Raw genomic sequence first — 27,015 nt, forward strand, 5'->3', positions numbered from 1 at the left:
CAGGCGAGACTGGGCCCGGGAGGACACCCCTCACATGACGGCAGAGGCACAGTGGGTGCACCGGGTGTGCAGGGGGCGATCCACCACCTCGCGCCCATCCCAACTTCCCACTGGCTCCGGACACCCAGCCGTTAGGTCTCCTGGCCAGTGGAGCCTCTGTGTGTGGATTAGAAGTGAGTGCCCTCTCTGGGGACACAGCGGCCTGCCAGGACCCTCGTTTGGTGAGCGGGTATGGAGTTCCTAGCTCCTCACTAGGGTGTGGAGTCTGCACACCTCCTGGCCCATCCAGGCTCACCCTCACCCCAGCCCTGCCAGCCTGCTCCCAGCAGGGTTGTGGGACTCACAGAGGGGGAGCGGCTTGTTCTGGGGTGCCCGCTGGTGCAGAGCTAGTCTGGGGCCTGGCCAGAGCCTCGGCCCATACGCTCGGGGTAGCCAAGTAGTCTCACCCTGGCCGGTAGCCCACGGAGAGACTGCCTCGTGCTGCCCCCAAGCAGACGCCTCGTAAAGACAAGCCCCAGAGAAAGGGGCACCGCAGCCTGGTGTTGGACGCGGGGAAGGGCGTCCCAGGCAGGAGGAACAGCATAGACAGAGGGGAGCCCGGGGACGGCCGTGGGTTCCTCAGGGCTGCCGGGAAAGCACGAAAGCAGTGGACGACGGGGCTGGAAGGGTCGGGTGGGCGTTAGGGTGTCAGCAGGAAGCAGATTTCCGCTCGGTCGTTCGGCTGGAGGGAGTGGACAGAGGGTCTGTACCGAGGCACGGGTGCTGAAAGGAGCCACTGAGCCGTGGGGGCTGCTCCACCCCCACCCGGGGTTAGGGGGACAGCATCTGCCAGCGCCCAGGGAGGAGGACCCCAAAGGAGCTCTGACCAAAGAGTGGGACCGTCGCCCCACTTCTCCCTCCCTCCGCCCTCCGATCCACTAAGGTCCTTCGGCAGAACCGTGATGCCGTCTGCAGAGGTCGCCACCCGGGCACACAGCAGGGCGGGGAGAGCATCTCCAGGGGCTGTTGGAGAGTGCCGAGCCCGGGGGGGCCTCAAGTGCCAAGTCTCGGGGTTGAGACTTAGGATGAATGCGCCGGGAACGGCGGGGCCGCTTAGGGCACCAAGAGCGGGGCGGCCCACAGGGGCCTGAGTGCTGGGTGGGTGGGCGGGCAGGGGACCGGGAGAGCCAGGTGGGAGCCATGCTGAGCTCCAAGCCAGCCAGGCTGGTGGCGTGGACCAGTGCGGCGAGGGGCCCAGAATGCTGGTTGGGGAGGCAGGGGGGCGAGCCCAAGGTGACACTGGGGTCCCGGCTCCGCCGGGTGTAGGGTGTAGGGCGTTGCTGAGTCGTGGGGCACGATGGAGCTGGGCCAGCACACGTGCCGTCTATGGTGGCGGGTGGCAGAGTGACAGGCTCTCCCTCTGTGCCTCACGCAGGTGGCCTCAGCCCCGAGTCCAAGAAGATCTTGACACCCACCCTCAAGAAGCGGGGCCGCGCCGGCCGAGGGGAGGAGGCCGGGCAGCCAGAGCCCGTCCAGCACGTGGCTCTCAGTTTGTCTTTCAAACGCTACGTCTTCGACACCCACAAGCGCATGGTCCAGTCTCCCTGAGTGCCCGCCGGCCGCCCCAGGGCACCTTGCCCAGGCCCGGGGGCCACAGTGCCACATGTGCCTCCAGGCTCTCCCCGGAGCCCCCGCGCCCCCCCGCCAGGGGACAGCACCGTGCAGGAATGGGCTTCGGCTCCACAGCTGGTGGCCGGTGTCCCCCAGGCTGCCCGGCTGGCGGCCAGCGCTTGCCAGTCGCAAATAAATGGCCCGTGGTGCCGCCCGTTCTGCTGGTCTCTGATTTCCTGGGGCCCCCCACCCTCCCAGATCTGTTCCCAAGGGCGAGGTCGGGAATTGCCGGGGCTCCTGCCGAGAGCAGGGCTGGGGAGGGACCCGTTGGGCTGAGGGGGTCCACAAAGTGTCAGGCCCTTAGGTCAGGCTCGGTGGCCCCTCGGGTCTCCTGGGCCTTGAGAGAGTCCGGGAGTCCTTGGGCAGCCGAGTCCAGGAAGGGCGCCCAGGGGTGTCTGGGAGCAGCGGGTGCCAGGCCAGTGCTTCGGGGCAGAAGGCAGGCTGGGGGGTTTGGCCCTGCATCCCAACTCCAGGAGTCCCCAGGCCTTGTGCCTGCAGCCGGGCCTCTCTCGAGCCCAGCAAGCCCCGCCCTGGCTCCTCTGCCCCCTGTGCCTCAAGCCACCCCACCCTGCAGCCCGACCTGGCCATACTCAGAAAAGGGTGAAGTGGCAGAGCTGACGGGCTGAGGGGGTATCAGAGCTTTTAAAGACATTTGCAGGATGAACACATGTTCCAGAGTCCCTTTATTTGGCCTCCAGGTGGACGCAGAGGCCTCCCTTTTACCCTGGTAATCGGTGTATTATGCTTTAATTTGCAACAATGGCATTAAAAATATTAACAGGGATGGCTCATAATCAGATGACTTGGGCCTGGTAAGCCCTGGAGCCAAGGGCCCCGGGCAGAGAAGGATGCTGTGGACCCGCCGGGCCTGTGCGTGGTGGCCGTGCTGGGCAGCGGGCAGGCCTAATCCAGCGCCAGCATGGGTGCCGGCAACAGTGGTGGCAGCCACCCCACGGCAGCCCTCACAGGGTCCCAGACGTCAGGCCAGGCAGCCGTCAGGGCGACAGCTGCGGGCTAGGTGGGCAGGGACAGTCCGGGCCTGGCCCCCATCCCCCCGGAGCTGGGAATGGGGCGGGGGCAGCTGGCGCTGCTGCAGCACCGTCAGGAAGCTCCCCTGGGAACCGTCCCCGACACCCCACCATGCGCCAGGCTCCGGGCCCCACTCTCCTTTAGCCCCACCCCTGCCCTGCACCCCATCTCACCAGGGAGGCGGTACCACCTGGCTGAGGCCGCCGTAGGTCACAGGGTGGGCTCCCAGCAAGGACTTCAGGCAGAGGCCCCGCCCCCAGCCCAGTCCAGTCCAAGGGGAGCAGGAAGGGCCTTCACGAGCACCTGCTGGTACCAGGCCCCGGGCTGGCCGCTCCCGTGGGTACTCGGCCCTTTGGAGGGGACGCTGGCAGGGCTGGGGCCTCCCGGGACTCACCCCTCAGACGAGGAAACCTTCCTTCGTCGTCCTCAGTGCGTGGGGAGCTAGGTGGGCACCACTGGGACCTCCAGCCAGGCCAAGTCCTCCCCGACTGAGGGCTGTGAGGGTGACCTCTCCCTCCAGGCCCCCTCGGGGTGGCCCTGCCCTGCACAGGCTGTGACCGTGAGCACATCACTGTCTAGCTCCACGTGAGGGGTCACGTGACCCAGCGGGGCGAGGGGTCCTCCGTGAGCAGGTGCTAATTCTGGGGGCAGATCCCTGGGAGAGAGGGGCCCCAAGCCACTGCTGGGCGTCACATCCTGGCTGCCCACTGACCAGCACTGTGCCCTCGGGCAAGTCCCGGCCTCTGCCCGGGTCCCTGGGTACAGCAGGAGAGTCAGAGCAGCAGCTGGCCTCCGTGTCCCTGCAGCCGTGGGAGGGGGACCAGTAGATGTTGTCTCCCCACCGGGAGACTGGGGGCCTGAGCACCTCTCTGCGGTGGTGTGGGCAGCCCAGACCCAGCTCTGCCCCCAGTCGGCCACTTCTCCAGGACCTCTGAGGGTGCCCACGTCTCGCCTGAGGGCAGCACTCTTCGGAGCCCCGGGAAGCAGGCGGGCTCAGGCCGAGGGAGCTAAGGCCCAGGGAGGAGGGGGCAGCCGAGCCGCGGTACAGGGAGGGGCTGCCAGGGTGCAGTGAGACTGCCCGCGTGGCCAGCGGCCCAGGAGGGGACGCTATCAGGTCTGGCATCGGTCGAAACCCGAGCACCCCAGCTGCGTCGGCGGGGCGCAGCCTTTGAAGGGGGAGCACGGCGGGCAGGTAGGGTGGGGGCCGGCGCCTGGTGCTCTCCGGAGCAGTGTCCCCCTTCCCTTGGCTCCAGGCACCCCCAGACCTTCCACGTTTCGTGGAAGAGAGGGCTACAGCGTGCGGAGCCCACCGTGGCATCATCACGCACGTGAAGTCGCAGAATACGCTCACCCACCGCAGGGGTGGCCGGCGGGGCAGCCGCGGGGCCCAGCCACTGCCTCAGGTGGAGCTGGGATTTGAACCCCGGCTCTGGACACCTCCAGGGCCCCCCTCGCCCCAGTGCCTCAGCTGTGCCCTGGGGTGGGGGCCGCCCCGCCCGCCTGCCCCCCAGCATGAAGTCGTGGGCAGGCGCCCTGCCACGGACTGGGGCAGGAGGGGCGGCCGTGATCGGCAGGCCCGGCCGGCTGGCTGGCTGGCGGGGCTAATGCACCAGCAACGAGATAAGGCTTATCTGGAAACGTCTCTGGAATTGAGACTCTGATGGAAACAGGCTTCTGGGTTAATATACTTCTGACAGATAAAGTGGGAAGCCCTGGGGGCCCGGGGCAGGAGAAGGGGCAGCTCCTGTTCTCCCAGGCCTCCTACCCTGGCCGGCGTGTGTGCACACGTGTCTGTGTCTGGGCGTGCACACGGATCTTGGTCTCTGGGTGTGTGTGTCTCATTTGCGGAGGCTTTGTCAGGCTGGGTGTCTGGTGAAGAGGTGGGTGTCAGGTCCAGTGTGCACAGGGTGGGCACACACATTTGTCCAGGGCCAGTTTGTCCCTTGGGCCTCTTCCCCAGGACCTGGTGGGGTGGGAGTGGGGCTCATCACGCCCATTCCGCGGACCCAGAGCTTCTTTGAGGTGGCCCAGGACCCTCTCAGTGCCGGCTCACCCTCAGGCGATCCAGGCCTCAGGCCTCCCCAGTCTCCTCACGGGGCATAGAATTTCCAGGTTTCCTTTGAGGGGGCTGAGGCCAGTCCTGGCCATGGCCTCCCAGCTCCAAGTTCAGCCATGTCTGTCCCCCATGGCCATGACTAGAGTGAGGAAGCTTCTCACTAAGGGGCCACCTGGGCGAGGTCTTGAAGAGAGAGTAGCAGTTTGGGGCGGCGGGTGGGGGGGGATGCTTCGGCAGAGGGGACAGCAGGAGTGAGGGCTCTGGTGGGAGTGTGGAGTTGGGGGGCCTGCGAGAGGAGGGACAAGGTCACGGCTCCCCGGTCTCCCTCCAGCCCTGGCTGGGCCTCCAGTGGCCCCCGCACTGGCAGGTCTGATTAAAAAGAGTAATTAATGCCTGGCTGATAACACAGTCGAGCCATTAGTTAGGCAGCTCGGCCAGTGCCAGGGCCTGACTGCTGCACGGCACCCAGGCAGCAGGGATGCTGGGCATGGGGCGCTGTGCTCCCTGGGGCAGTTGACCCCGACCCTGGGCTCGCGGGGTCTGCTGCGGGAGCACCGTTCCCTCTGCCGAGGGCCTGTGGCGGGGCGGGGAGGCAGTGGGGGCAGCTGTGGAGGGAGGCTGGGCCGAGAAGAGGCCTTGAAGGGCCTTGAAGGGCAGAGGCAGGGCGAGTGTGTCCGATCAGCGTTCGAGACCCCCCCCCGCCCCCGCCCCGACTTCCGACCAGCACTGGACACTCCTGGCCGAATCCCAGGGCCTCCCGGGGGGCGGGGGCTTCGTGGGCTGGAGGAGGACTCCAAGGTTGGCCGGTGATGGGCCAACGGGAGGCCGAGCAGGCTGAGGCCCGAGGCCCCGGGGGGAGGAAGGGGACATGTGGGAGGTCTGGGGCTTCGACGCAGGGCGTGGAACTTGGCGGCAGGGGCAGAGTACAGAAGAAGCCCAGAGCTGGTCATTCGGCATCCACCAAGCACCTCCTGTGTGCTGGACGCGGCGGGGCGGGGGCAGCCCTGGAACCCCCACCCAGGCCAGCAGGTCAGAGGTCGTGCACCCACGAGGTATTGCTCAACCCCCCACTGTTATCACCGGGTCCGGTGGGGAGACGGTGCAGCAGAGAGGAACGGCCACTTCCTACGGCCACAGCTGGGCTCTAGATAAAGGCCCACTGGGAGCCCCGGCCAACCTGGGGAGGGCCAGCCACCCACCTCGCCCCTCAAGGGACACCCCCCAGACTCAGCCTCTAGGCTTCCCGCACAGTCACCGCCAGACAGGGCGGGCGCCCAGCTGCTGAGTGCCACCCGTCCTGCTCGGGCCGGGGCTTCCGCTCGCCTCCCCAGGGTGGGCCCACCGAGCCCCGCCGAGTCAGGCAGGTGACCAGCGCGGCGCCTGTATCCGGGCACTGCTGTCACAGCAGCATTCACCCGGCCCACCGGGGCCCTCGGAGGGGCCGCGTAGCTGGGGGAGGCGCCCCCGCCCACTCTGCCTCTGCCTCGGGGTCTCCGCGTCCATCTCTCGCTCGTCCTGCACAGATGACCTTGGCTCCAGGCCCAGTTCACTCCTCCCACCTGCCACACCCTGAGGCGCGGACCTTGCTTGTGCCGCCAGCCGAGGGGGGCCGGTTGGAGGGGCAGCTGGGCGGCGCGGGGTCTGTGGGCCTCGTCACCCGCAAAGGGCGCCCGTGGCGTCCGGTTGGCTCCCCCTCCCACCCTCCTCCCTGCACGGTCCTCCCTGGCGCCTGCCGCCCCCCCAGGTATGATCACACCCTCTCAACCCCCTCTGCAGTCTCTGGGGGCCTGTCCTTGCGAGAGGTGGGGGTGGAGCCGGCAGGATGTAGGAACCGGGCCTTCCCTGCAGCTCCAGGCAGCCCTTGGAAGCCCAGATTTCCCAAGGCTTCCAAAGCTGGGCCACAGAGCCAGGTCCTGACCCATCCTGGGCCCTCCCAGTTCCTGCCCCTCTCAGCCAGTTCCTTACCCTGTCCCTAGACTGTCAACACCACCACCACCCCGAACCTGACCAGCACCCCACATACACCCTTATCACGAGGGGCCTGTACAGATACCCGTGGGGAGGGCCTGCTGGGGGCACAGGCCGGTGGGAGGGAGCGTGAGGCTGGTGGCCAGCAAGGAGGGGCCGTAGCCAAGGCCAGGGTAGGGGGACGCGACGTGGCCTCTTGCCTTGGCACTGGGCGGCACACGAGGCGGCGAGAGGGAGGGGACCTGGGACACCTGGCGAGCCTCCCCGCGGTCACACGTCGGCTGCGAGGGGGAGCCCCGCGGCGGGCACGGGTGTTGGACACCTTGACGAGCTCGCTGGGCTTCCCGAGCCCAACCCCGCAGCCCCTGGGAGACACGGGACCCGGGGCTCGGGGCGGTGAGGGCTGGAGACCGGCGTGCGTGAGACCAAGCTGGAGAGAAGAGAACTCAGGGCGTGAGACACGGGACCCGGGGCTCGGGGCGGTGTGGGCTGGAGACCGGCGTGCGTGAGACCAAGCTGGAGAGAAGAGAACTCAGGGCGTGCGCTGCGGGCCCCGGGCGGGAGAGGACATGCGAGCCGGGGACAATGGCTGTGGCTTGAGATGCGCGGCCCAGGGCAGGGTCCCGCGGAAGTGGGCCAGGCGCCTCTGGGTGGCAGGCAGGTGTGGCAGGCTGTTGTGTAACAGGTGCGGGGCGAGATGGAGCAATTTGTTCCCCGATCGGATGTGGCCCCAGACAACAGGGGACGCTGGCCCCCAATCGGCAGCATCTCTCCGCTTCTCAGTATTCAGGGGTCGAGGGAAACGCGCCCGCCCGCCACCCAGGCCCTCACCGGTCACCTGCCTGACTCGGTGGGGCTCAGTGGGCCCACCCTGGGGAGGGTGTGGGAGTGCAGGTCAGGGGAGCAGAGGGAAACTGAGGCAGGAGGGCGGGGTTGGTCCTCTGCCCCAGCCCCCCAGCACGGGGAACCCTGTGGGGCAGGTCCCGGTGCAGAGCTGGCCCGGGGACCAGGGGGTCTGGGTGCGTGTGGACATGCAGGCAAGCCACGGTCGCCCCTACCCTGTGGACAGCCGGGTGGGCTGCTGTTAAGGAGCAGTTGTCAGTCACAGGGCGCCACTGATAAGACAGACAAGCATCTCCCGGTGGCCGGAAGGTGGTGGGAGGAGACCCAGTCCCGGGGGTGCCCCCATTGCGGGTGGAAACACTGAGGCTGTCGGTTCCGGGCAGGGCGCCTCCCACCCACCCGGGCCGGAAGCCTCTCCAGGGCCTCTGGGCAGCTGCCGTACACAGCGAAGCCATGGGGCCCCGGCCTGGCCAGGGACGGCCAGCCTGAGGTCACCTGCAGGCCTGAGTGTAGGATGGCAGGTGACTCCCGAGAAGACCCTGGGGGGCAGGGAGGAGCCAGTAACTCACCCCCTCAGCCCCAGCCTTGAAGCTGCAGCTCGGAGGCCAGAGAGGTTGCAGGCGGAGGTCCCATGGGGCTCGTCAGAGCTGGGGTGCCTGCCTGAGCCCTGTGCTGTGGGGAGTGGCCAGAGCCAGGGACAGTGAGACACAGGCAGAGACATACGGCGGCAGAGAAAGAGCGAGACAGACGCCCAGAGAGACGGAGAAAGAAGCAGAGAGAGAGATAGGGGGACCCCGAGAGCTGAGTGCACCCAGGGGAGGGCCCCAGAGACGGGGAGGAGAGAGAGGGTCCCTGGGGTCGGCCCCACTCTGATTGGCCAGGACTGACTGCAATTAAAGCCCATAATTGATTCCCTGTTCTGACGAGGATCATTTCCATGCAGAGAATTAAGGTTTTCTTCCAAGATGGAAATAAAGATTAATTTGCAATTTCCTTCCTCACTGCACACAGGAGAGCAGCCCCTGCTGGGAAGAGGGCTCAACCTGGCAGGTGGGCTGGGGGGGGATGGTGGCGCGAGATGGGGCAGCCTCCAGGCCTGGGCGCATGGCCTCCCTGGGAGAGGGCAGCCTCTGGAGGCTCCAGGACCCCTGTGTGCCCATCACTGGCCCAGAGGGGCCCAGCCTGTCCCCCTCGGGCTCCTGGCTCTGTGTTGGTGCCCCGCTCAGAGCGCTCCCACTGTCCTGCTCTGTACCCTTGGAGGGGGAGGCTTACGACTCGCGGCCCCCTCACGTGGTCTGAGGCCCGGGCGGCCACGGTAGATGAGGCAGGAGAGTCCTCCTTCAGCCCCAGCCTCCCCGCCAGGCACAGCTAATGGAGCCCCTCTTGGAACTCACACAGGGCTTCCCTGGAGGGAAACACGCTGGAGCCCAGGAGGTGTCCCCACGGCCCCGCGACCCTGCACCCTTCACTGAGGGCACCCCAAGCACAGGCACACATGCAGAAAGTGACAGCCCTGGGGCCTGTCCAGGCCCAGCCACCGAGGGCCGCCCCTCGGAGAGGCCTGCCGAGTCCCAGGAGGCCAGAGGGGCCACCCACGCCCGTGTCCCCAGGAGCCAGCGTCGCATCCTCAGACCTGTCCCCGGCAGGGCACACCGTGCGGCCACATCACCTCCTCCACCCTCTGCAGGCCCACACCTGCCGCGGCCCAGGCACAGGGAGGGTGATAGGCTGGTCTTCCGGCCCGTGCAACCTCTGAGCGAGCACAGCTGGGACCAGTTGCCGCCCCCGGGGACAGCGGTCCGAGCACAGGACGGGGGGTGCCGGCTGTCTCACCGGTGGTCTTCCGAAATCCTGTCTGCACTCCCTGAGTGCTCCGGGGTTGTGTTCTGCGTGAGCTCTGGGCAGGGCCTCCAGGATCCCCAAGAATTTGAACTTGGGCTCTCGGCCGGGTATAGCCTGAGACCCACCACCCAGCACTTCCCGCCTCTGCTCCCTGCCTGCCCTGCCTGGTCCGCTGTGGGCCTCACAGCCCAGGGCTGTGAACGGCCTGGAGCTGGCCGCCGTGCCTTATGCCAGCCTTTCCTGACAGCCACCTCTGGATGACCTATGACCTCGCCCGGCACACGGGCGGTGGGGAGTTGGGGGAGTAGGTTTATGAGCAGAGGGGCTGGCGCATTCCTCCACGGCCTGGTGGCCTTGGCCTAGGTCACCATCGCCACGGGACTGAGCGGCCGGCCGCCCCCCAGAGTCCCGACCGCTCCTCCCCGGCCCACCTGCGACACCACGTGCTCCAGAGCAGGGACTTCATCTGGCCTGTGTGCCCGGTCCACCTGGGGCTGGGCGGGCTCACCCCCCGCCCCGCCTCCACTGCTGCCGCATCCTCCAAGTCCAGCCTCTGCTTACATACCTCCAGGCACGGGGAGGTCCCTCCACACTATCCCGGCCGAATGACAGCTGAGACGAGCAGCAGCTCTGGGGCAGCCAAGACAGCCCAGCACAGTGCAGGCCCTCTCTGGGGGGCGCTCTGGTGGGTCCCAGGTCTGCCCTCTGCACCTGCAGCTCCTCTGTCCCCAGGATCCTCCTCCAAGGCGGCGTCCCCTGACCAGCACCTCCGAGAAGCTGGGCCCAGAACCTCGCTTCCCTGCCCTGGCCCTGGGCCCTGAAATGCCCCGGCCGCTGGTGGCTGCTGCATCTTGTTCATTAGTTCATTGATTCCTTTGACCAAGACTGGACCAAAGTTTCCTGCACACTTGCCAGGGCCTTGGGGCGGCTTGGAACAGCCTGATGGGGGGTGCCTAGAAGGGCGGGGACAGTTGCCGCCCTGGCCACCATGTCTGGGAATCATAGGCTGGCCTCTATCCTGGGAGAGTCAGCATGCAGATCCTTCCTGCAGGTTCCACAGACCACCAGCACCTAGTGGTCATGTAACCAAGTGTCTGGTTCCCAGACCTCACCTCGCTCAGCAGCCCTGGGACCCAATGAGGCCTGGAGCAAGTGTCTCACCCTCTCTGTGCCACAGCAAAATGAAATGGCTATTAGGACCTGCCTTGCTGGATAGTGGTGTGAATGGAAGGGGCACACAGCAGATGCTCACTACATGCTCTGTGGCAGCCACCTGGGAGAACAGTTGGGGTGTTTCCTAAAAAGTGAAACAGAGTTATTGCCCAAAAGTGGAAACAACGCTAATGCTTATCAACTGATGAACAGATAAAAAGTGGTGGGCGCACCCACACACTACCTGGAATATTATTCTGTGGAATATTTAAATGAAATATTATTCAGTGATAATATAATAATAATGAAAAGGGATGCAGTACCAATGCTTGCTAATGGATGAACCTTGAAAACATCGTGCTGAGTAGAAAAAGCCAGATTCAGAGGATGCCGTGTTGTATGGCTCCACGTGTATGAGCTACCCAGAAGAGGCAAGTCCACAGAGACAGAAGGGAGACTGGTTTCCTAGGGCTGGGAGATGAGAGGAGGAGGGTGGCGGCCAGGAGGTGGGGGGGGGGGTGATGCAAATGATCTAAAATTGATCGTGGTGACGGATGTACAGCTCTGTGAATATACTAAAGCCATTGAATTATGCACTTTACATGAGTGAATCGTGTGGTGTGTGTGATATCACAATAAAGCTGTTAAAAAAAAACTAAGCAATGAAGTTACCATATGACCCAGTAATTCCACTCCTAGGTCTGTACCCAAGAGAACTGAAAACATACATCCACACAAAAGCTTGCACACAAATGTTCAGAGCAGCATGAGTTGGGACAGTCAGAAAGTGGAGAGGGGGCTTCCCTGGTGGCGCAGTGGTTGACAGTCTGCCTGCCGATGCAGGGGACACGGGTTCGTGCCCCGGTCCGGGAAGATCCCACATGCCGCCGAGCGGCTGAGCCCGTGAGCCATGGCCGCTGAGCCTGCGCGTCCGGAGCCTGTGCTCCGCAACGGGAGAGGCCACAGCAGTGAGAGGTCCGCGTACCGCAAAAAAAAAAAAAAAAAAAAAAAAAGTGGAGAGGACCCGAATGCCCATCAACTGATGAATGGATAAATGAAATGCGGGCCTACCGTGCAATGGACTGTGTGATTAGCCAACAAAAGGAAGGAAATACGGACACGGACTCAACATGGATGAACCTTGAAAACATTACGTTCAGTGAAAGAAGCCAGATAGCAAAGTCTAGATTGTAAAATTCCACGTACCAAAGTGTCCAGGATGGGTGAATCCACAATGTAGAGAGTACCTCTGGGGGTGCCGGGGGCTGGGGGCCTAGCGGGACGGCACTGACTGCTAGTGGCCGTGGCTCCCTTTTGGGGACACAATGTTCTAAAACCACGGACCTGTGCACTTTAAGCGGGGAGCTTTATGGCATGTAAATTGTATCTCAGTAAAATTGTTTAACAAATGAATGATGCTCGAAGACTGTCCTCACCACCTCACAGCCAATCCTGGGGGGCAGCCCCGCACCGTCTGGTTCCGGCCAGAGCCTTGCCTGGTGGGGAGACAGCGCCCACTCCCCGGGGACTGTGGGGCAGAGTGAGCTTGGAACTGTGGCAGGGGGTGAGCGACACCCAGAAACACCGGCGCAGCCTGGCTCCTGGTCCCGGCCGCCCTCTGTGCCCACCCGCGGTGGCTCTCAGCTCCCAGGGCTGCAGGAGAGGCTGGTGGGATTCTGCAGTGGGAATCCTGCTGTTCTTGTCTTAAATCATTTTAGTATGTGTCGTGTTTATTAAGGAAATAGTTCAAACATGTGAAAAATGCACAGAGCACAACACAATGAACTCCCACCAACACCAGCGAGGGAAACAAGGAGTGGGGGAAGCTGCTGGAACTCTCCAGGCTCTGCAGCTGAGCCTCTGCAGACCCCCTGCCCGCCCATCTTTGTGGAGCGGCCCTGCTCAGGAGGCGGGGGGCCTGCCCCCACTTTGCTTTCCTGGGTTGGGGGATCAAAGCTCACCATTGGGACCAGAAAGCAGTAGGGACTGAGTCGACCTGAAACTCTGAAAGTCTACAGCTCTGTTTTTAAAAATCACGGTTTGCTGCATAAAGAAAAAATTACCCTTTCATATGTACAGTTTTGTTAGTTTTGAAAAACACATGCAGTCACAATACAGAAAAGTTGCCCCCCTCCAGATCCTTCATGTGCCCGTGGCCCCCCTCCCGGCAGTCACCGGTCTGTTTTCTGTCCCTATAGTTGCGTGTCATCTAGAACGTCACGTGTCACATGGCCACATTTACACCTCTGGGTCCACCCGCGTCCAGTGCCTGGACGGCGGTTCCCTTTGCTTCTGGTAGATTCTTCTGCGTGAATGTTCACCAGCTGCGGGACAGTTGGGGGGTTTCCAGCGTGGGGCAGTTGTGAACAGTGCCGCTACAAACACTCATTGATGAATTTTTGTGTGGACCTAAGCTTGATTTCTCTTGGGTTAGCACCTGGCTGTGGAATGTTGGGCTGTGTGGTAAGCGGCGTCTAACTTCCCTGGTGACCACCAAGCTGCGTCCCCTCCTGACACGGCTTTCTCGCTCTTTCCATCAGGCACCTACGTAGGGCCAGGCACTGTGGCAGGTCAGGGATGGCCGTGGCCAAGACCGGCAAGGCCCTGCCCTCCTGGGGCTGCCAGTCCAATGGGGGAGGCAGGCAAGAAACAAGAAGACTTCAGGCACACGCAGGCTCGTGCTGGGTGGCGACACAGGCTCTGAGGGTGACAAGAAGGAGGGGATGGTCAGCGAGGTCCTCCCTCACGAGGGGAGCCGTCCGATCCTAGATCTGGGGGACTGAGCAGGTACAAAGGCCCTGAGGCAGGGGTGTCCCGTCATGGTGCTATGACCGTGACGGATTTACTGGGCACATTCTGTGCTCAGAATGTGCTGGAAACCTCAGAGACGTCTTCCTACTTAATCCTCACACAACCCTGAACGGAGGAATTACCGTCCCGTCCCCCCGGTCCTCCCTCCCGCTTACAGCTGTGGAACCCTGAGAATCACAGCCAAGAGGGGCAGAGCCAGGATAGGAACCCGGTGGGACCCACAGAAGCGTCTTAACACTTGGGTTCCAACCTCAGCTGGGGTCCCTCCTTGCTGTCCTGCTGCATGACCCCGGGGCGGATGACCGGTCCTCTCTGAGCCTCTGCCCTCCCATCTGCCCCGCAGCCCGCAGTGGGAAATGGTACCACGGAGCCTGGCAGTGGGCAGGGGGCTGTGGCCATCTGCGGGGCGGGGACAGATCTGGCCGGGCGGGGCGAGCCGTGGGCGCTGCACCGCCGCCAGGCGCCGACAGAGGGCAGGAGCGGCCCGCGCGTCTGAGGCCAGGGAGCTCAGGCGAGCGAGGGTGCAGCGGGGGACACCCACGTCCTCGGGGCTCAGAGCTGTGAGGTCCAACTGAAACGTCCACCTGAAATGCGGCCGGTGTGGCCGGAGGTTCTTGCAGGTCCAATACACACCGACCTCCAAGGCTTAGTGTGAAAAATGAATGCAAACTACCACGGCCATCAGTTTTTGCATGGATCACATGTTGAAACGACAATATTTTAGACATACCGTGTTAAATAAAATATAAAAGTTAATTTCACTTTTGTTAAACATGGACACGTGAACTTAAAGCTCCGCGCACGCTGGCATTGTTGGCTCTCGTGCTGTCTGTGCAGGACCAGTGCTTGTGCCTTATGCCACGTGACCCTCATTAATCCTCCCCGTGAGGCCTGGACTGTAGCTAGCGGTCCCCATTTACAGATGGAGAAACTGAGGCAGCGAGAGGTGACACGGCGTGCTCGAGGCCAGCTGTGGGCGCGCACCCCGTGCCCAGGTGCACACATGCGTGTCACGTGCACGAGTCCACGCGTAACAGACGGATGAACCAGCGCAAACGCACGCTGCCAACGCCCCCGCCACGTGTGCAGCCAGTCTCGCGACAGCCTCGCCAACACACACGTCCACACCCCGCACACACCTGCAGGAGTGCGGCCCAAGTGCCACCTGGACAACTTCCAGGGAGCTGCCGTTGGCCAGCAGGCCCAGGACGGCCGCTGGTCTCCCTGCTCGCCCAGGGCCCGGACAGGGGGGCCTGGCTGCCGTTCCGTGTGCGTCTGCAAAGGCCACCCCTGCGGTGAGCGAGTGGCCTGCCGCCCGGCGCTTCGGGCCCTTCCTTCTGGCCGCAGACCATTTGCATAAAGCTCCCCGAGCCCACGGATCGCATTACATGGAGGCCTGATGATAATCTTTGTTGAAATAATATTTAACACATGCTGCACTTTTAATTAACTATCTGAATAATCTCAAATTAATACCAGAGCTTTAAAAAATAAGTTTTCGTTTTCGCGTTTGGTAACATAATAGCGGCCCGGCTGGCCCGTTTCCCCTTCCTTTGATTTAATTAAAAGCCCTTTTGTGTGTCTCTTGTCACTTCAGAAACGGACAAAAGCACCCGGGTGGGCAGCCCGGGCTCCCGACTCAGGGTCCAGGGCTGGGGTCGCGGCCGCGCAAGAGCTCTGGGGTTCGGGCAGCCCCGCGGCACCATCCGGGAGGCCGCGGTGGGGCTGAGCGTCACCCGTTCGCACAGGGACACGGTGACGGACATGCACACGGAGGCGGGCGGTGACCTGCTGCCACTCGTCCACGCATGTCCCGAGGCCACTGCCTGCGCCAGCCCCGCAGGTGCCTGCTCGGTCACCGCCGCGCGCCGGGCAGTCAGGCGGTGAAAACCAGGCCGGTCTGGGCTGGGGGTTAACAGTTGGCGTCCTGAGTCCGGATCCGAGAAGACCACGGCTGCCGGTCCCAGTCCCATGCCCAGCCGACAGCTGAGTGTGTGGGAGTCTCTCTCCCTGCTCTACTGTCTCCGTCGCTGTGCCTCTGTCCCAGGTTCAATGCTTCTGGAAACAGGGCCAGGCAGGCAGCTTCCTGGGGCTGTTGCTCCCCTGCTGGCCCTCTGTCCATTGTGCCCAGGCCGGCCAGCCCCCCAGGTCTCTTCCGGGGTCCTGAGGAGCAGCAGGGGGACAGCGTTTCCTGGGGTCTCTGGCTTGCTCCCCGCTGACAGGCCTGAGACAGGCCGAGGGAGGCCTTGCACAGGCGAGCAGCCGTGGAGAGGCCAGCGGAGATACGCAGGCCCCTGCGGAGCCTCAGTTTTCTGTGCGGGTCCAGGCGGGAGGGGATCTTCCTGCTCGGTGGGCCTGAGGCCCTCAGGAACTGTGCAGAGACAGGGTGCACAGCAGACACCCACCGCCAGCCACGCCTGGATTCTCCGGAGGGGGCCGCGGAGATTCTTTTGGTTCTGGGGCTGAAGGTCGGACGTGGCTCCCACGTGGAGAGTGGTGGCTGGGCGCAGAGCCTGTGTGTCCCTCTAAGCCCGTCTGAAAGCTGGGGGCCCAGGACAGCTTCCAAGGCTGCTGCCGCGGGTACAAATGGCCACATCTCCACCACACACGCAGCCTACGCATCCCATCAGCAAGCAACGGAGGTTTGGATGTGAGTTGAATGAGCGTTTGGCGTCCTGCCTCCCCAAGGCCGCGACCATGAGCGGGTCCCTGCCCTCCCCAGCCCCCCAGTCTGGTGGGAGGACAGTCACATGGGTGCAGATCGCGGTGCTGCAGTGGGAGCTGCGAGGCCGGGCTGCAGCCTTGAGGTAGAGGACGAGGTGGGTGGGGACCGGTGCTCGGGCTCTGGGCCCTGCCGTGCAGGGGGCCTCATCGGTGGCACGGTCAGAGGAGAGGCTCCCGGGGCTGCAGTGACCGACGCCAGGGTCCAGCCGCCCTCCCCGGGCACTGGCCCTGGGACCTGGAGCATGACCGGCAGGGCCGGGCCTGGGAACTGACTGCCCTGGGGTACAGCTCCCCTCCCCCACACCAGCCAGTCCCTTCTGGCTCAGGCTGACCTGCCCGCCCCGGTGTCAGCGGCGGCCCCAGCGGACTCCTGCCTCGACGGCTACCTGGGGGAGCGGGCGAGCCAGCTCCCACCCACTTCACCTTGGCCGGTGAGGACTGGCCAGGCCACTCCAGGCACCCGGACCCCACCGCCACACACACTCACACGTGTCCACTCACACGCATTCACACACGCGGTTCCGAGTCACCCAAGACCACACACGAGTGAGCACACAGATGGCCAGCTGGCCCGCAGGGAGGAGTGATCGTCCTGGGCTGGGCTCCAGGCGTCCATCCACACACGGGGTGGGGGCGCTGTTGTCCTGAGCACCTACTGTGTGCTGGCGGCCGTGTGTGAGCCCAGGAACCGGCACAAGTCTCAAGTCGGGCAGGGGTCCCGGTTCACAGAGGGGGTAACGAGCTCAGAGAGGCGAGTGAAGTTGCTCAAGGTCACACAGGGAGAAGCGGCGAGAGCCAGGCCTGATCTCGAGCCTACACGCCAGTCAGCCCACCCCTGGCCCTTCTACTGCTGAAGGCTCCCCGGCGACACGGCCTGACCAGGAGCGAGGCTGGCGGGCGGCCGGGAGCCGGGCTGCATCTGGAACCCCAGGAGGCGACCCTGGTGCTGACCCAGAAGACTCGGGGCCCCGCGTCCATGGCGAGAGCCTGGGGAGCTGGGGGCAAAGTGAGAGAGGGTTCCCCAAGCCCCTCAAGGTGGTCGCAGAACCAGAAACCACTGAGGCCTGTCCCGCTAGCAAGGGGCCCGCGACCTCGCGCCACCCAACCTGTGAGCTTCTGCCGAGAGCGGCAGGGCACAGGTGTGAGCACAAGGTACCCGGGAAGGGCCCAGAACCAGCGGCGCTAAAGGAGAACCCCTCATTCATTCATTCATTCATTCGGTCAATCAACAGGTGTCCGCAGGGGCAGGTGCTGTCCTTCCTGGACAGGTGTGGCAAGGCTGACCCGGGCCCTGCCCTCCTGGGACTGCCGTTCTGTTGGGGAAGAGGGACAGCGTGCACCAAAGGTGGATGAAGTGATCTCAGATAATGACCATTAGCCAGCGTAATCAGGGAGGGCTTCTCTGAGGACGGGACCTTTGGGCGAAGACCTGCCTGAGTGACAAGGAAGAGGCATCTAGGAAGAGAGTCGTGGGGCAGGACTCCAGGCAGAGTGACCCGGAAGGGCAGAGGCCCAGAGGAGCGAAAGCTCGCAGGACGGGGGCCTGGGCGGGAAGCGGCCTGATGGAGCCTAGGCAAGTGGGGTCGCCCACACCCTGTCTGAGGGGCGAGTGCTGCCCAGCTCCAGCCCATGGTCGCCTGTGGGACTGAGCACCCAGTGTGGCCAGAGGTTCCGATTCTCCAAGAAAAGCTGGCGGTCTGGGTTTTTACATGAAACCTCTTGATTTTTTAAGTGGCCACAACCGGTTCAACTTTTTCTGAAACTCTTCAAGCCACAGAAAATGTTTCTGGAGGCCAAAACCAGCGTGTGGGCCTCTAGTTTGAGACCTCGCTAGGAGCCGTGTCCTGCCTCCCAGGCTTCCTAGTCGGGAGACCCTGGGCAGGTTGCTTGCCCCGTCTGTGCTTCAGTGCTTTCACCTGTGAAGCGGAGGCGACAGGGCCTACCTTGCAGCGCTGCCGTGCAGGGGTAAGTGCTTTAAGTTATTCATTCATTCAGCAAATATTTACTGAACACCTCTGCGTAACAGAGTCAGTGCTAGGTTTGGGGGTCGTAACAGCGGGCAAAAGAGACAGTCTGCCCTGGTGCCTCTTACCGTCCACAGGGGACAGAAAATGAGCAAGTACGTGAGCGAGTGCCGCATAGGAATGCCACGTGGCCAGAAGGACCGAGACGGAACCCGGAAGGCTTGACGTTGTAGACGGGGTGGCCAAGGAGGGCCTCGCTGAAGAGAGGGCGTCGGCGTAAAGGCCTGAAGGATTTGAGGGAGTGAGACACACAGATATCCCGTGAAGTGATCGAAGCAGGGCCAACAGCCAGTGCAAAGGCCCTGAAGGCCTGGCTGCTCAAGGAATGACTAGGAGACAGGTATGGCTGAAGTGGAGAGATTCAGGCCAGGGAGGTGGGGAGGTGGGGCTGGAAGGAGGGGAGGTGGGCCTCGGGGGCTGTGAGGGCTTCAGCTCTTCCCCTGAGTAAGGTGAGAGCCAAGGGAGTGTGTGGAGACGTGAGGTCTGCCTTTGGTTTCCACAGGATCCTTCTGGCGGCCGCTGGGGCAGAGGTGGGGAGCACAGTACGGAGGCTACTGCAACCGTCCAGGCAAGAGGGCGTGGGGGCTGGACCAGGGGCAGCAGTGGGGCTGGAAGCAGTTGGCTCTATTCTGGAGAGACTTCAAAGGTCCGCCCAGCACAGAGAGATGTCAGAAGGATGCCTAGGTTTGGTCGAGGCACCTGGAAGATGGGAGGATGGAGAGGTGGGGAAAGCTGGGTCAGGGCAGATGTGGACCTGGGGGGCTGCGCAGGGAAAGCAGCTGAGGAGGGGGGTGGGAGCGGAGGCCCATGGGGGACACGACGCGGGCACCCCGTTGGGGATGCATGAGTGGGGGGGTAAGTGTAGACGGCCGTGAGGACAGCGGCAGCCGTGGTGCGCAGCAAGCTAAGACGGACGGATGCTGACATCATTTGTCAACTCGGGGTCCAGGGGAGGGGCCTGGACGCAGCTCCGGAACGCAGGCCGGGGAGGCGACGCCGGGGGAGCCTGGGCGGCTGGGGGCCGCAGCCCTCCCCTCCCCCTCGCCACCTGCGGGGTCGGTCAGACCCGGCCTTTGTCCCGCGCCGCAGCCCCGCCGCCCCGCGCGGCGCCCCCCGAGCAAACACAGCTGAGCGCCGGGCTCGCGTGCCGCCCCCGCCCCCAGCTCCGGGCGGGCGGCGGGCGCGGGGCGGCGGCTTAGCGGGGCAGCTGCGGCCGCGGGCGGGCTCCGCTCGGCCGCTCCCACCGGCGCCGCGCTTTGTCATGCAGATGCCCGCTGGCGGCGCGCGCCCGCTCCCCAGCTGACCCGGGGCGCCCGCTCCCAAAGCGGGCCCGGGCCGGCCCCAGACCCGCTTTGTCCTCCGGCCGGAACCGGATCTCCCTGGTGCTGGGCGGCCCGCGCCAGTGGCTGGGCGTCTCTGGGCCTGTCTCCTGGCATGCCAGGCGGAGGACCTGCGGGTTTCCGCTGCGGGGTGCGGAGCACATTTGGGGAGCAGCCTCCATCCCTCCTACACGGACGGGACCCAGTCGAGGAGGAGCCGCGGAGCAGGCCTCTGTGGCCATCCCCGACCCCTGCCGGCACCGCGGGCGGTGGGCACCCAATCCCTGCCCCCGCCGGCCTCAGCCTTCCCATCTGCGCTTTGAGGGCGGCGCCCCAAGCCAGGGAAGGTGACTGGGATGAGCTTCTGGGCTCAAAGGCCGCGGGGAGGCTGATGACACAGGGTGTAGACATCCCACCTTGGTGGGTGCTCTCGATAAAGGCACAGATGCTCCCGATGCCAGACCCCCCCCCCACCTCCCAGAGCTGCCCCTCCTACGGCAGGCAGGCGGGTGGGGCCTTGCCTGGGGATACGCCCACTTTCCCCAGAGCAAAGATTCACCAAGAGAGGTGATCAAATGGAAAGTTATTTACTGCCTGGTGTCAGGAGTCAGGCCTGAGGCCAGGCCTGGGAGGAGAAACATTCCTGGGCTGGAATCAGGCCGGGAGGCGCTGGTGTCCGTCCGGCAGGGTCACCACGTCCTCCCTGGGACCTTCTCTCCCCACTTTGCGGGTGAGGAGCCCAAGGCAGGGAGCAGCGGAAACGTGGCCCCCAGCCCTTGTCCTTGCCTGCGAAGAACAGAGGCCTGGAATTCAGGCCGGAAGGTGCAGACATGACCAACATGCGTGGACCTGATGCTTGGGGTCCAAGAGAAGCAGCCAGAGTAGCAAGTCCTCTTCCCGCCTCCCAGGCAGAGCCGGTGGCCGGCAGCAGGGCGCTGTGGGCAGGGCTCCTCTCCCGGGGGGGTTCCCCCGCGGGCACCCCTGCTGGGACCCAGTTTGTCAATCCAAATCGCGCTTGCAGTTCCGTGGGAGCTTCGGTCCAGTGATTTCACTTCTAGGCCTTTATCTTTAAAGGGCTTTCCGGCCATGTGTGACCTTGGGCTGCGCAACCTTGGGCGACTGACCCCAGTTGTCCTCATCTGGAAGTGGGAACATCGCGACACCTACCCCTCCAGGGCCGTCTGAGGAGCGCGTAAAGCCAGGCACGTTGGGGACACGCGTGACAGAGACTCCCATGAAGGGGAAGCAGTGTCCTGATGTGATGGGTCAGCGCAGTTTTTACAAATGGAGATGAGACCCTCTTCCTGGGTGCCTCCTGGTTTTCCCCAGTGACCCCCCTCCCGTGCCCAAGTTTTGACCGGCAGACCCAGGAGGTTGGTGGGAGAGGGGTGTCAGTGTCAGTCCCAGCACAGACTCAACCTTGCCTGTTACAGGAGACGGTGGGGGAGGGGAGGGGAGACCAGCAGCCCAGCACCTCCACCCCAGGCCCTGGCCCTCTGGCTCAGGCAAGCAGGAGAGACCAGTGGAAGGTGGAGGGTTTATCTCACACACCCCTCCAGGGAGGGGCCTTTATGCCCAGATCCAGTTTCTGGCAGGACTGGTTGGTCCAGGTGGCCCGATAGATGGCCAAGATAAGGTCCGTGCAGTTTGGCTGGGCTGAGCGGAAGACCCACGCTGGGCTAAGATGGGGGATGGCCCAGGACCGGCCTGACTCAAGGGTGGCAGGGGGTCTGGGCCTGTCTTGTCCCAGCTGCTGGCGCTTTTGGGGGCCACACGGATGCCCTCTCTGGACCCCCTTCCCTGCCTGCAGTGAGAAGTGGCACAGAAAGAGGTGATCCTGGGCAGGGGTGGTACAGGCCCAAGGTTGCCCAGGCTGGACGTGCTGCAGGTAAGGTTTGTACGGGCACATGACGAGGTTCCAGAGCCACGAGCCAGGCAGACTGAGGTTGCCCGGACGTGAGGTTGTCGGGACCCCACGTTTCAGGTGAGCCCAGGCTTGGTTGTGTGTCAGACCTTCTGGAAGCCCCAGGGCTGGCTGGGCGAGCTCGTCCTCATGGGCCGATGGCGTCCTGCTGTCTGTAAAGTCACCACGCCCCAAAGAGTCCCTTCATTAGACCCTTCCACCTGAGAGGTTTGAGTGTCACCTCTCTCCTGCCGGGACCCTGACCAATAAACCTCTGGGGTCTCACAGCCCTAGGGAGCAGTTGTGGTCACCACACTTCCTAGGGAGGAGCCCCGTGGGGACGGCCATGGAAGGAGCCCTTAGTCCCCGCAGACAGGACTTCCCTCATCTCAGCACAGACCTTGGGAAAGGCAGCCCTCGGATCTGCGTGGAAAATGGGGTTTGCGTGCAGGAAGTATTTGAAGGAAGTGGTCCCAGGGAACAAGGGCGGGGTGGGGGGCATGAAGCCGGGCAAGGGGAAAAGCCAGCCAGAGGAGGTGCTGTGGACCCACCGTCAGTGGGGTGCAGACTCCACCGAGGCCATCTGAGAAACCTCGAGGGACGTGCTGAGAACCGTCCACCCCAGGGACAAAAGGGGACATAGCCATAGGCTCCCCTTCCACCGCATGGACAAGGTGAGGCTTATCCACCAGCCTTCGAACTTTAGGGTTCATGTACACAAGTGCCCAGCAGGCCCTGCGGGCATCCTCGCGCTGGGTCAGAGCAGCTCTGGGCAAGAGCGAGCTGGGCCACCAGCCGGCATCTGCACAGGTGGGCCGGTCACCACAGAGCCGTGGCTGGCCTGAGCTCGGCCGGGAGGACTTGAGGTGGGCCGCCGAGGTGCCCAGGACAGTTAAAAATAGCGTGTATTCAGGGGAAATGTGAGGTTCAGTAAGGCCACAGAGCAGGAGATGACTGCCGTTGGAAAGGTCATTTCTAAGCACAGTCCCAGAGGGGGGGCGCCACGCCACGCCACGCCGAGCCACGCGGGAAAGCACGGGGAGGTTAGGAAGTGGGGGGAGCCTAGAACCGGGGACAGGAGACTTTGCTGCGGTCTCTGCAGGAGGGATGGGCGAGGCAGGGCGAGCAGGCTGACCACTGGCTGGTTTGAGTAATTTCATGGGCCCTGGGACAGACGGGCTGCCGCAACTTGCCTGGTACCTGACCCCGGGTGACTCAGGCAGGGGGACGGTGGCCCAAGGGGGAGAACCCGATAGAGGAGGTGTTGGGGCTGTGCCTTCTAGATTGGTTGCTTTGCATTTGAAAGTCACCCTCTTGGACCGGTGGGTGGGTTACACTCTGCGGGAATCGGCCAGTCCTGGGAGGGGCAGTCCCTCCAGGGTCAGAGCATCAAACCCAAGACACGGTTCCTGCAGTCCACCCCTCACCCACCTCAGCTCCGCTCGTGGCCTCGGTGGCCCAGGGTGGCCCAGGGTCCGGTTCAGGGTGGGAGCCGGCCCGGAGCCCCGACAGGCCTTAACTAGCCCCTCCTGCTGCACCTGGTCCCGAAGCTGAACCCTTTCTGGGTTCGCCTCATCTTCGGCCAGCACTTGGGTGGCTCTAGGTTCGCCTGGTGGGGCGACCGGGGCGTCTCCGGGGCTCTGAGACCTTAGTCACCTTGCCCCTGTCAACAACTGCCCCGTGGTCACTGTCACCAGTTCGAGGGACAAGAAGCAGCCCCAGAGAATTTCGAGTCCCGGAGACCCTCGTCCCTGGCCCTCCTCTCACACAGGTCCGAGCTGCCCCCCCACCGGCGTGGTGGGACTGCAGGTTCACGGGAGAGCTGCTGCGTCCCTGGCCCCTCCCGAACAAGGACCTCAGACCTGGCCAAGCCTCCGGTGTGGGGCAGGGCCAGGAGTTCTGCAAGAGGGTGACGTCGGGACGGACGGGCCTCCTTCCTCCGCCCGCGGGCTGTGCTCCGGTGACGGGGCCAGCACCGCGTCCACGGGACTGGACCCCAGCCCTCAGGATGTCCCAGGACGGCGCCAGGGCTAGGCTGTTCCTCTTTAGATCAGCTGCTTCTGAGTGACGTGAACTCGAGTGCGGCCAGTGGGCCTGTGGCTCTGTTCCCGTTGTCACCTCCTTGTGGTCAAACGGTCCCTGGTCTGAGGCAGCATCGTGCAGGACACGAGGGTCCAGCTACCGTGGTCTTTGCACAGTCTACACCGACGTCACCCTCCTGCTTCACACCCTTCTGTGTCACCACTGCTCTTGAGATCAAGGTGGCAGCACCCATGCCAGACCCCCCGCTCCTTGAGCTCTGGCCCCTCCCAGGCCCCTCCCTCCCCCCCCCACCCCCGCCCCGTGCTCACAGGCCTCTCCTGCTGCAGGCGCAGTGCACACGCAAGCCCCTCAGCCTGAGGCCCCACCCCCGCTTGCCTGCCTGCTCTGGGGCAGCCTTCTCGCACCTTCCCGCCTGGGGCAATCCGCCTAGACGCTCTCCCCGCGTCTGGTCTGGCCCCTGTGGCGCCCCTCTGAGCTGCAGTCTTCGTTTCCGGGGTGACCGGGTAAAGCCTCTGTGCCCCTAGACTGTATTCCCATTGCAGGTGGGAACAATCTCTGCTCGTCACCACCGTCGTGCCTGTCGCCCACAGGGCACACAAATCCTTCCTGCGTGAGTGAACGAAGTATGGCGAGTCTCTGGGGATGACAGTGGCAACAGGGTGACGGTGGACGTGGTGGTGGTGACAGTTGAGGGTGATGCTGTTGGCGAGGATGGACCACCTTCCTCCGCACGTGCTGGGCCAGTGGACACCTGAGCGGTCCCACTCGAGGGTGGAGCACCGTCGGGGCTGACCCGTTCCCACGGCGGCAAGCTGAAGAGTCCACCCCACGATCGGAGCTGCCGGGGTTCCTGGCCTTCCCACAGGTGTCGGGATTTCCTTTTCCTTTGATCCGGCTGTACCCGTTCAGTAGTGCCCCTCCCGGGTTCAACTCGCTTTAGCTGGGATGGACTTCTGTCCCTGGGGACCCGAGAACCCTAACCAGTACAGACGGGGCGACAGGGGTGAGCTGAGATGGAGCCCACGCCGCCCCGCTCTCCGTGCCAGTTCCACCTCCTCTCTGGCTTCTGAACGTCTGTGGAACGTCCTCCATCTCTGCTGACACCTGGCTGAGCTCGTCCGTTCCAGGCCTTTACGTGCCATCGCATGTGCTGAGTGATCTTGATTCCTCACCGCTGGTCCTGACCTTTCTCCTGAGCCGCAGCTCACGGCTGACTGTCATGCGTGTCACACTCAGCAGGCCCCAGCTGACTTCTTGATTTCCTCTGCACAGTTGTCCCGTCTCAGAGAGCGGACAGACGTCTCGGAGATGACCCGGGCCTGTCCACAGCTCCTTCCCACTCCCTTCAGCAGAGGCCGCTGCCTCAGGGCCTGCGCGCTTGCTAACTTCCCTGCAGGGAACACTCGCCCCAGACCTTCCTCACCTTCCGGGAGAGGGGGCTTGTGAAGGCTGAGCCCAGGGCAGGGCAGAGGGCGCGGAGGGGAAGAGAGGGAGGAGTTCTGGGTGATTCCCCGCACCCTGGGTGGGCAACCGGGTGGCCAGAGGGACCACCCCTGAGAAGGGGCCCGGGATGGGGGTCAGACCTGGGGAGGAAGATGCCAAGTCCGCGTCTGGCACGAGGAGTGGGCAGCATCCATGGGCCGTCCAGGATGCCGCCCAGCAGATCCCTGAGCTGCAGCCCAGGGCAGAAGTAAGATGGAGAGGCAGTGCCGGGCTATAGTCCTCGGTCTGGGCAGCACCCACCCTCCTGAACCAGCCGGGCCTGCTGGGAGGAGATCCAGCAGCAAAATTCGTGGCTGTACTAACGCGAACAGAGACGGTGCCACTGACCGGGCTCACGGAGAAACGCAGACGCACTCAGGGTGGATGCTTCCGCAAGCCAGCCTCTCCCAGCCGGCCACTGGCAGCCAATTGATAAGCCTAATTAATAATTAACTTTTTAATTAAATACCAATTTAAAACAAGTATGGGAACCAGTCTCTGGCAATTAACACCCTTGCTCTGCTTTCCTAAAGGGACTCAGTCCAAGGCCCAGGCTCTGGGAACTCTTGGGTGGGGAGGGCAACCCGGGACCCAGCAGAGTGGGGAAGGGGCCCGGCCCAGCCTGCTCCACCCCGCCCCAGAGCCGCAGGGATAGCTTTCTCCACCCAGCGGTCACCGCCCGCGCCCTGCCCTCAAGGAGCTGGTGTCTCGAACGCGGGGCAGAAGATGCTCAGGAACGTGCGAGTGGCGAGAAGCTGCTTCCCGGGGTCCCAAAGGAAGGAGAAACAGGGCCACAGGAAGACGGCTCCACTGGCCGTGACGGTGAAGAGTTGGAAGGACACTCTGGCGTGGGAGCTGCGCGGCCAGAGGTGTGGTGGTGGGGATGCCCGTGCAGGTATGTGGCGGGTTTGGGATGGCACAGGGTGGACCAAGTGTCTGTAGAAGGAGATGGCTCATGCATACCCTTGCTGCCATCCCAGAACCCCAGGACCCCAGGGGTTTCCTGACCAGCTGCTTGGGTGACCGCAGGCATAACCACGGTGCCTGGGGACCCAAGTGGCTGGCGGTGCCAGGTTCCTGCTTTGGGGGCTGTGACAGCGCAGTGTGGTTGGCAGGCAGGGCGGCCCCGGCCCAGCGCTGCCCGGCTCCCATGCCTCCCAGGCCGCACGGAGCTCCCCGGGTCCTCGCAAGATGCCTGGGGGCCGCCGGAGGCATCCAGCACCCAGTGGGTGGGCAGATCTGAAGTCCTGAGGCAGAGGCGGACAGCGTGGGGAGGGCAGTGGGGCCCATGCAGGTGGCTGAGGGCCGGGGCTCCCTCCCCCATCAGGCAGGGACGAGTTCCCAGGGAAGGGGCAGCACCTGGGAAGGCGCAGAGACCAAGGGTGGGACGTGCTAGGCCTCGGCCGTGATGGGGCCCCGGGGGGCCTTGGATCTAAGGCAGGCCGGCCCTCAGCCAGGACGGTTGGGGCATCGGGGCAGGCAGCAGAGCCCAGGCGTCTTGTCCCTGCGCCTTCCAAGGCCTGGAAGCCAGGGGAGGTGGGTCAGTATTTGTTGCCTAAGCTACAGTGGGAGCTCTTTGCAAGTTGCCGTGCTGCAAAAGGGCAGGGCTGTTGGGAAGCGCGCGTGCTGTGCGATGGGCAGAGCGCGCCGTAAGTGCTCAGGACCCGCGGCAGCCTCAAGAAGCCACTGTTGACTTGGCAAGTTGCGGCGATGTGCTTGTCCTAAAGGCCAGACCAGCGGCGCTTGGCGGAAACAGCTGGCTCCCAACTCTGGGCTGAGCGTGGGGCCCCGCCTGGCCCGGGAGGGACCCTGGGGCCCGCGGCCCTTTTGTGGCAAAGGGGGCGGACTGGGCAGGTCTGCACATGCCCCGCGCCCTGCCTTGGGGGAGCGCTACTGTGGAGGCCACAGCGGGGCTCTGGAAGGGGCAATGGGGGCAAGGCGCCTCCGTCGCCCGTGGTCGCCCGCACCAGCCTTGCCCCCGCCCCGTGCTCAGTATCAGTTCCGCAGCTGCCCCCTGGTACCTCCCCATCTCTCCTCACCTCGGTACCCTCAAACTGTCTGCCTCGTGGCTCTGTGCCTCTTCCACTCTTGGGTCTCTGGGTCTCTCCTTGCCCCCCATCTTCCTGCCCATCCCCGCCCCGCCCACTGCAGTCCCCTCCAGCCCACTCC

General features: G+C 64.1%; 1 protein-coding gene across 14 annotated transcripts in view; it reads left to right on the plus strand.

Annotated features, from left to right (window-relative positions):
• EEFSEC (eukaryotic elongation factor, selenocysteine-tRNA specific) overlaps positions 1-27,015 on the plus strand; it is a 195,528-nt gene that overhangs the window by 146,884 nt on the left and 21,629 nt on the right. For 9 of the 14 annotated variants that reach the window (XR_011377807.1, XR_009565679.2, XR_011377809.1 and 6 more), the window contains exons 7-11: positions 17,308-18,040; positions 18,177-18,439; positions 18,602-18,667; positions 20,493-23,582; positions 23,907-25,741. Coding sequence is in view for 1 of the 14 variants with exons in the window: in XM_030849215.2 (XP_030705075.2) it covers positions 1,415-1,587 (173 nt within the window). In the remaining 13 variants the exon portion in view is untranslated. Of the gene's footprint in view, positions 1-1,414; positions 6,061-17,307; positions 18,041-18,176; positions 18,440-18,601; positions 18,668-20,492; positions 23,583-23,906; positions 25,742-27,015 lie in introns of those variants that run through there. The other 5 variants (XR_011377811.1, XR_011377810.1, XR_009565678.2 and 2 more) reach the window with 5 other exon arrangements.

Source organism: Globicephala melas, chromosome 11 (assembly GCF_963455315.2).
Source record: "Globicephala melas chromosome 11, mGloMel1.2, whole genome shotgun sequence".
In the NCBI taxonomy this organism is placed as follows: domain Eukaryota; kingdom Metazoa; phylum Chordata; class Mammalia; order Artiodactyla; family Delphinidae; genus Globicephala; species Globicephala melas.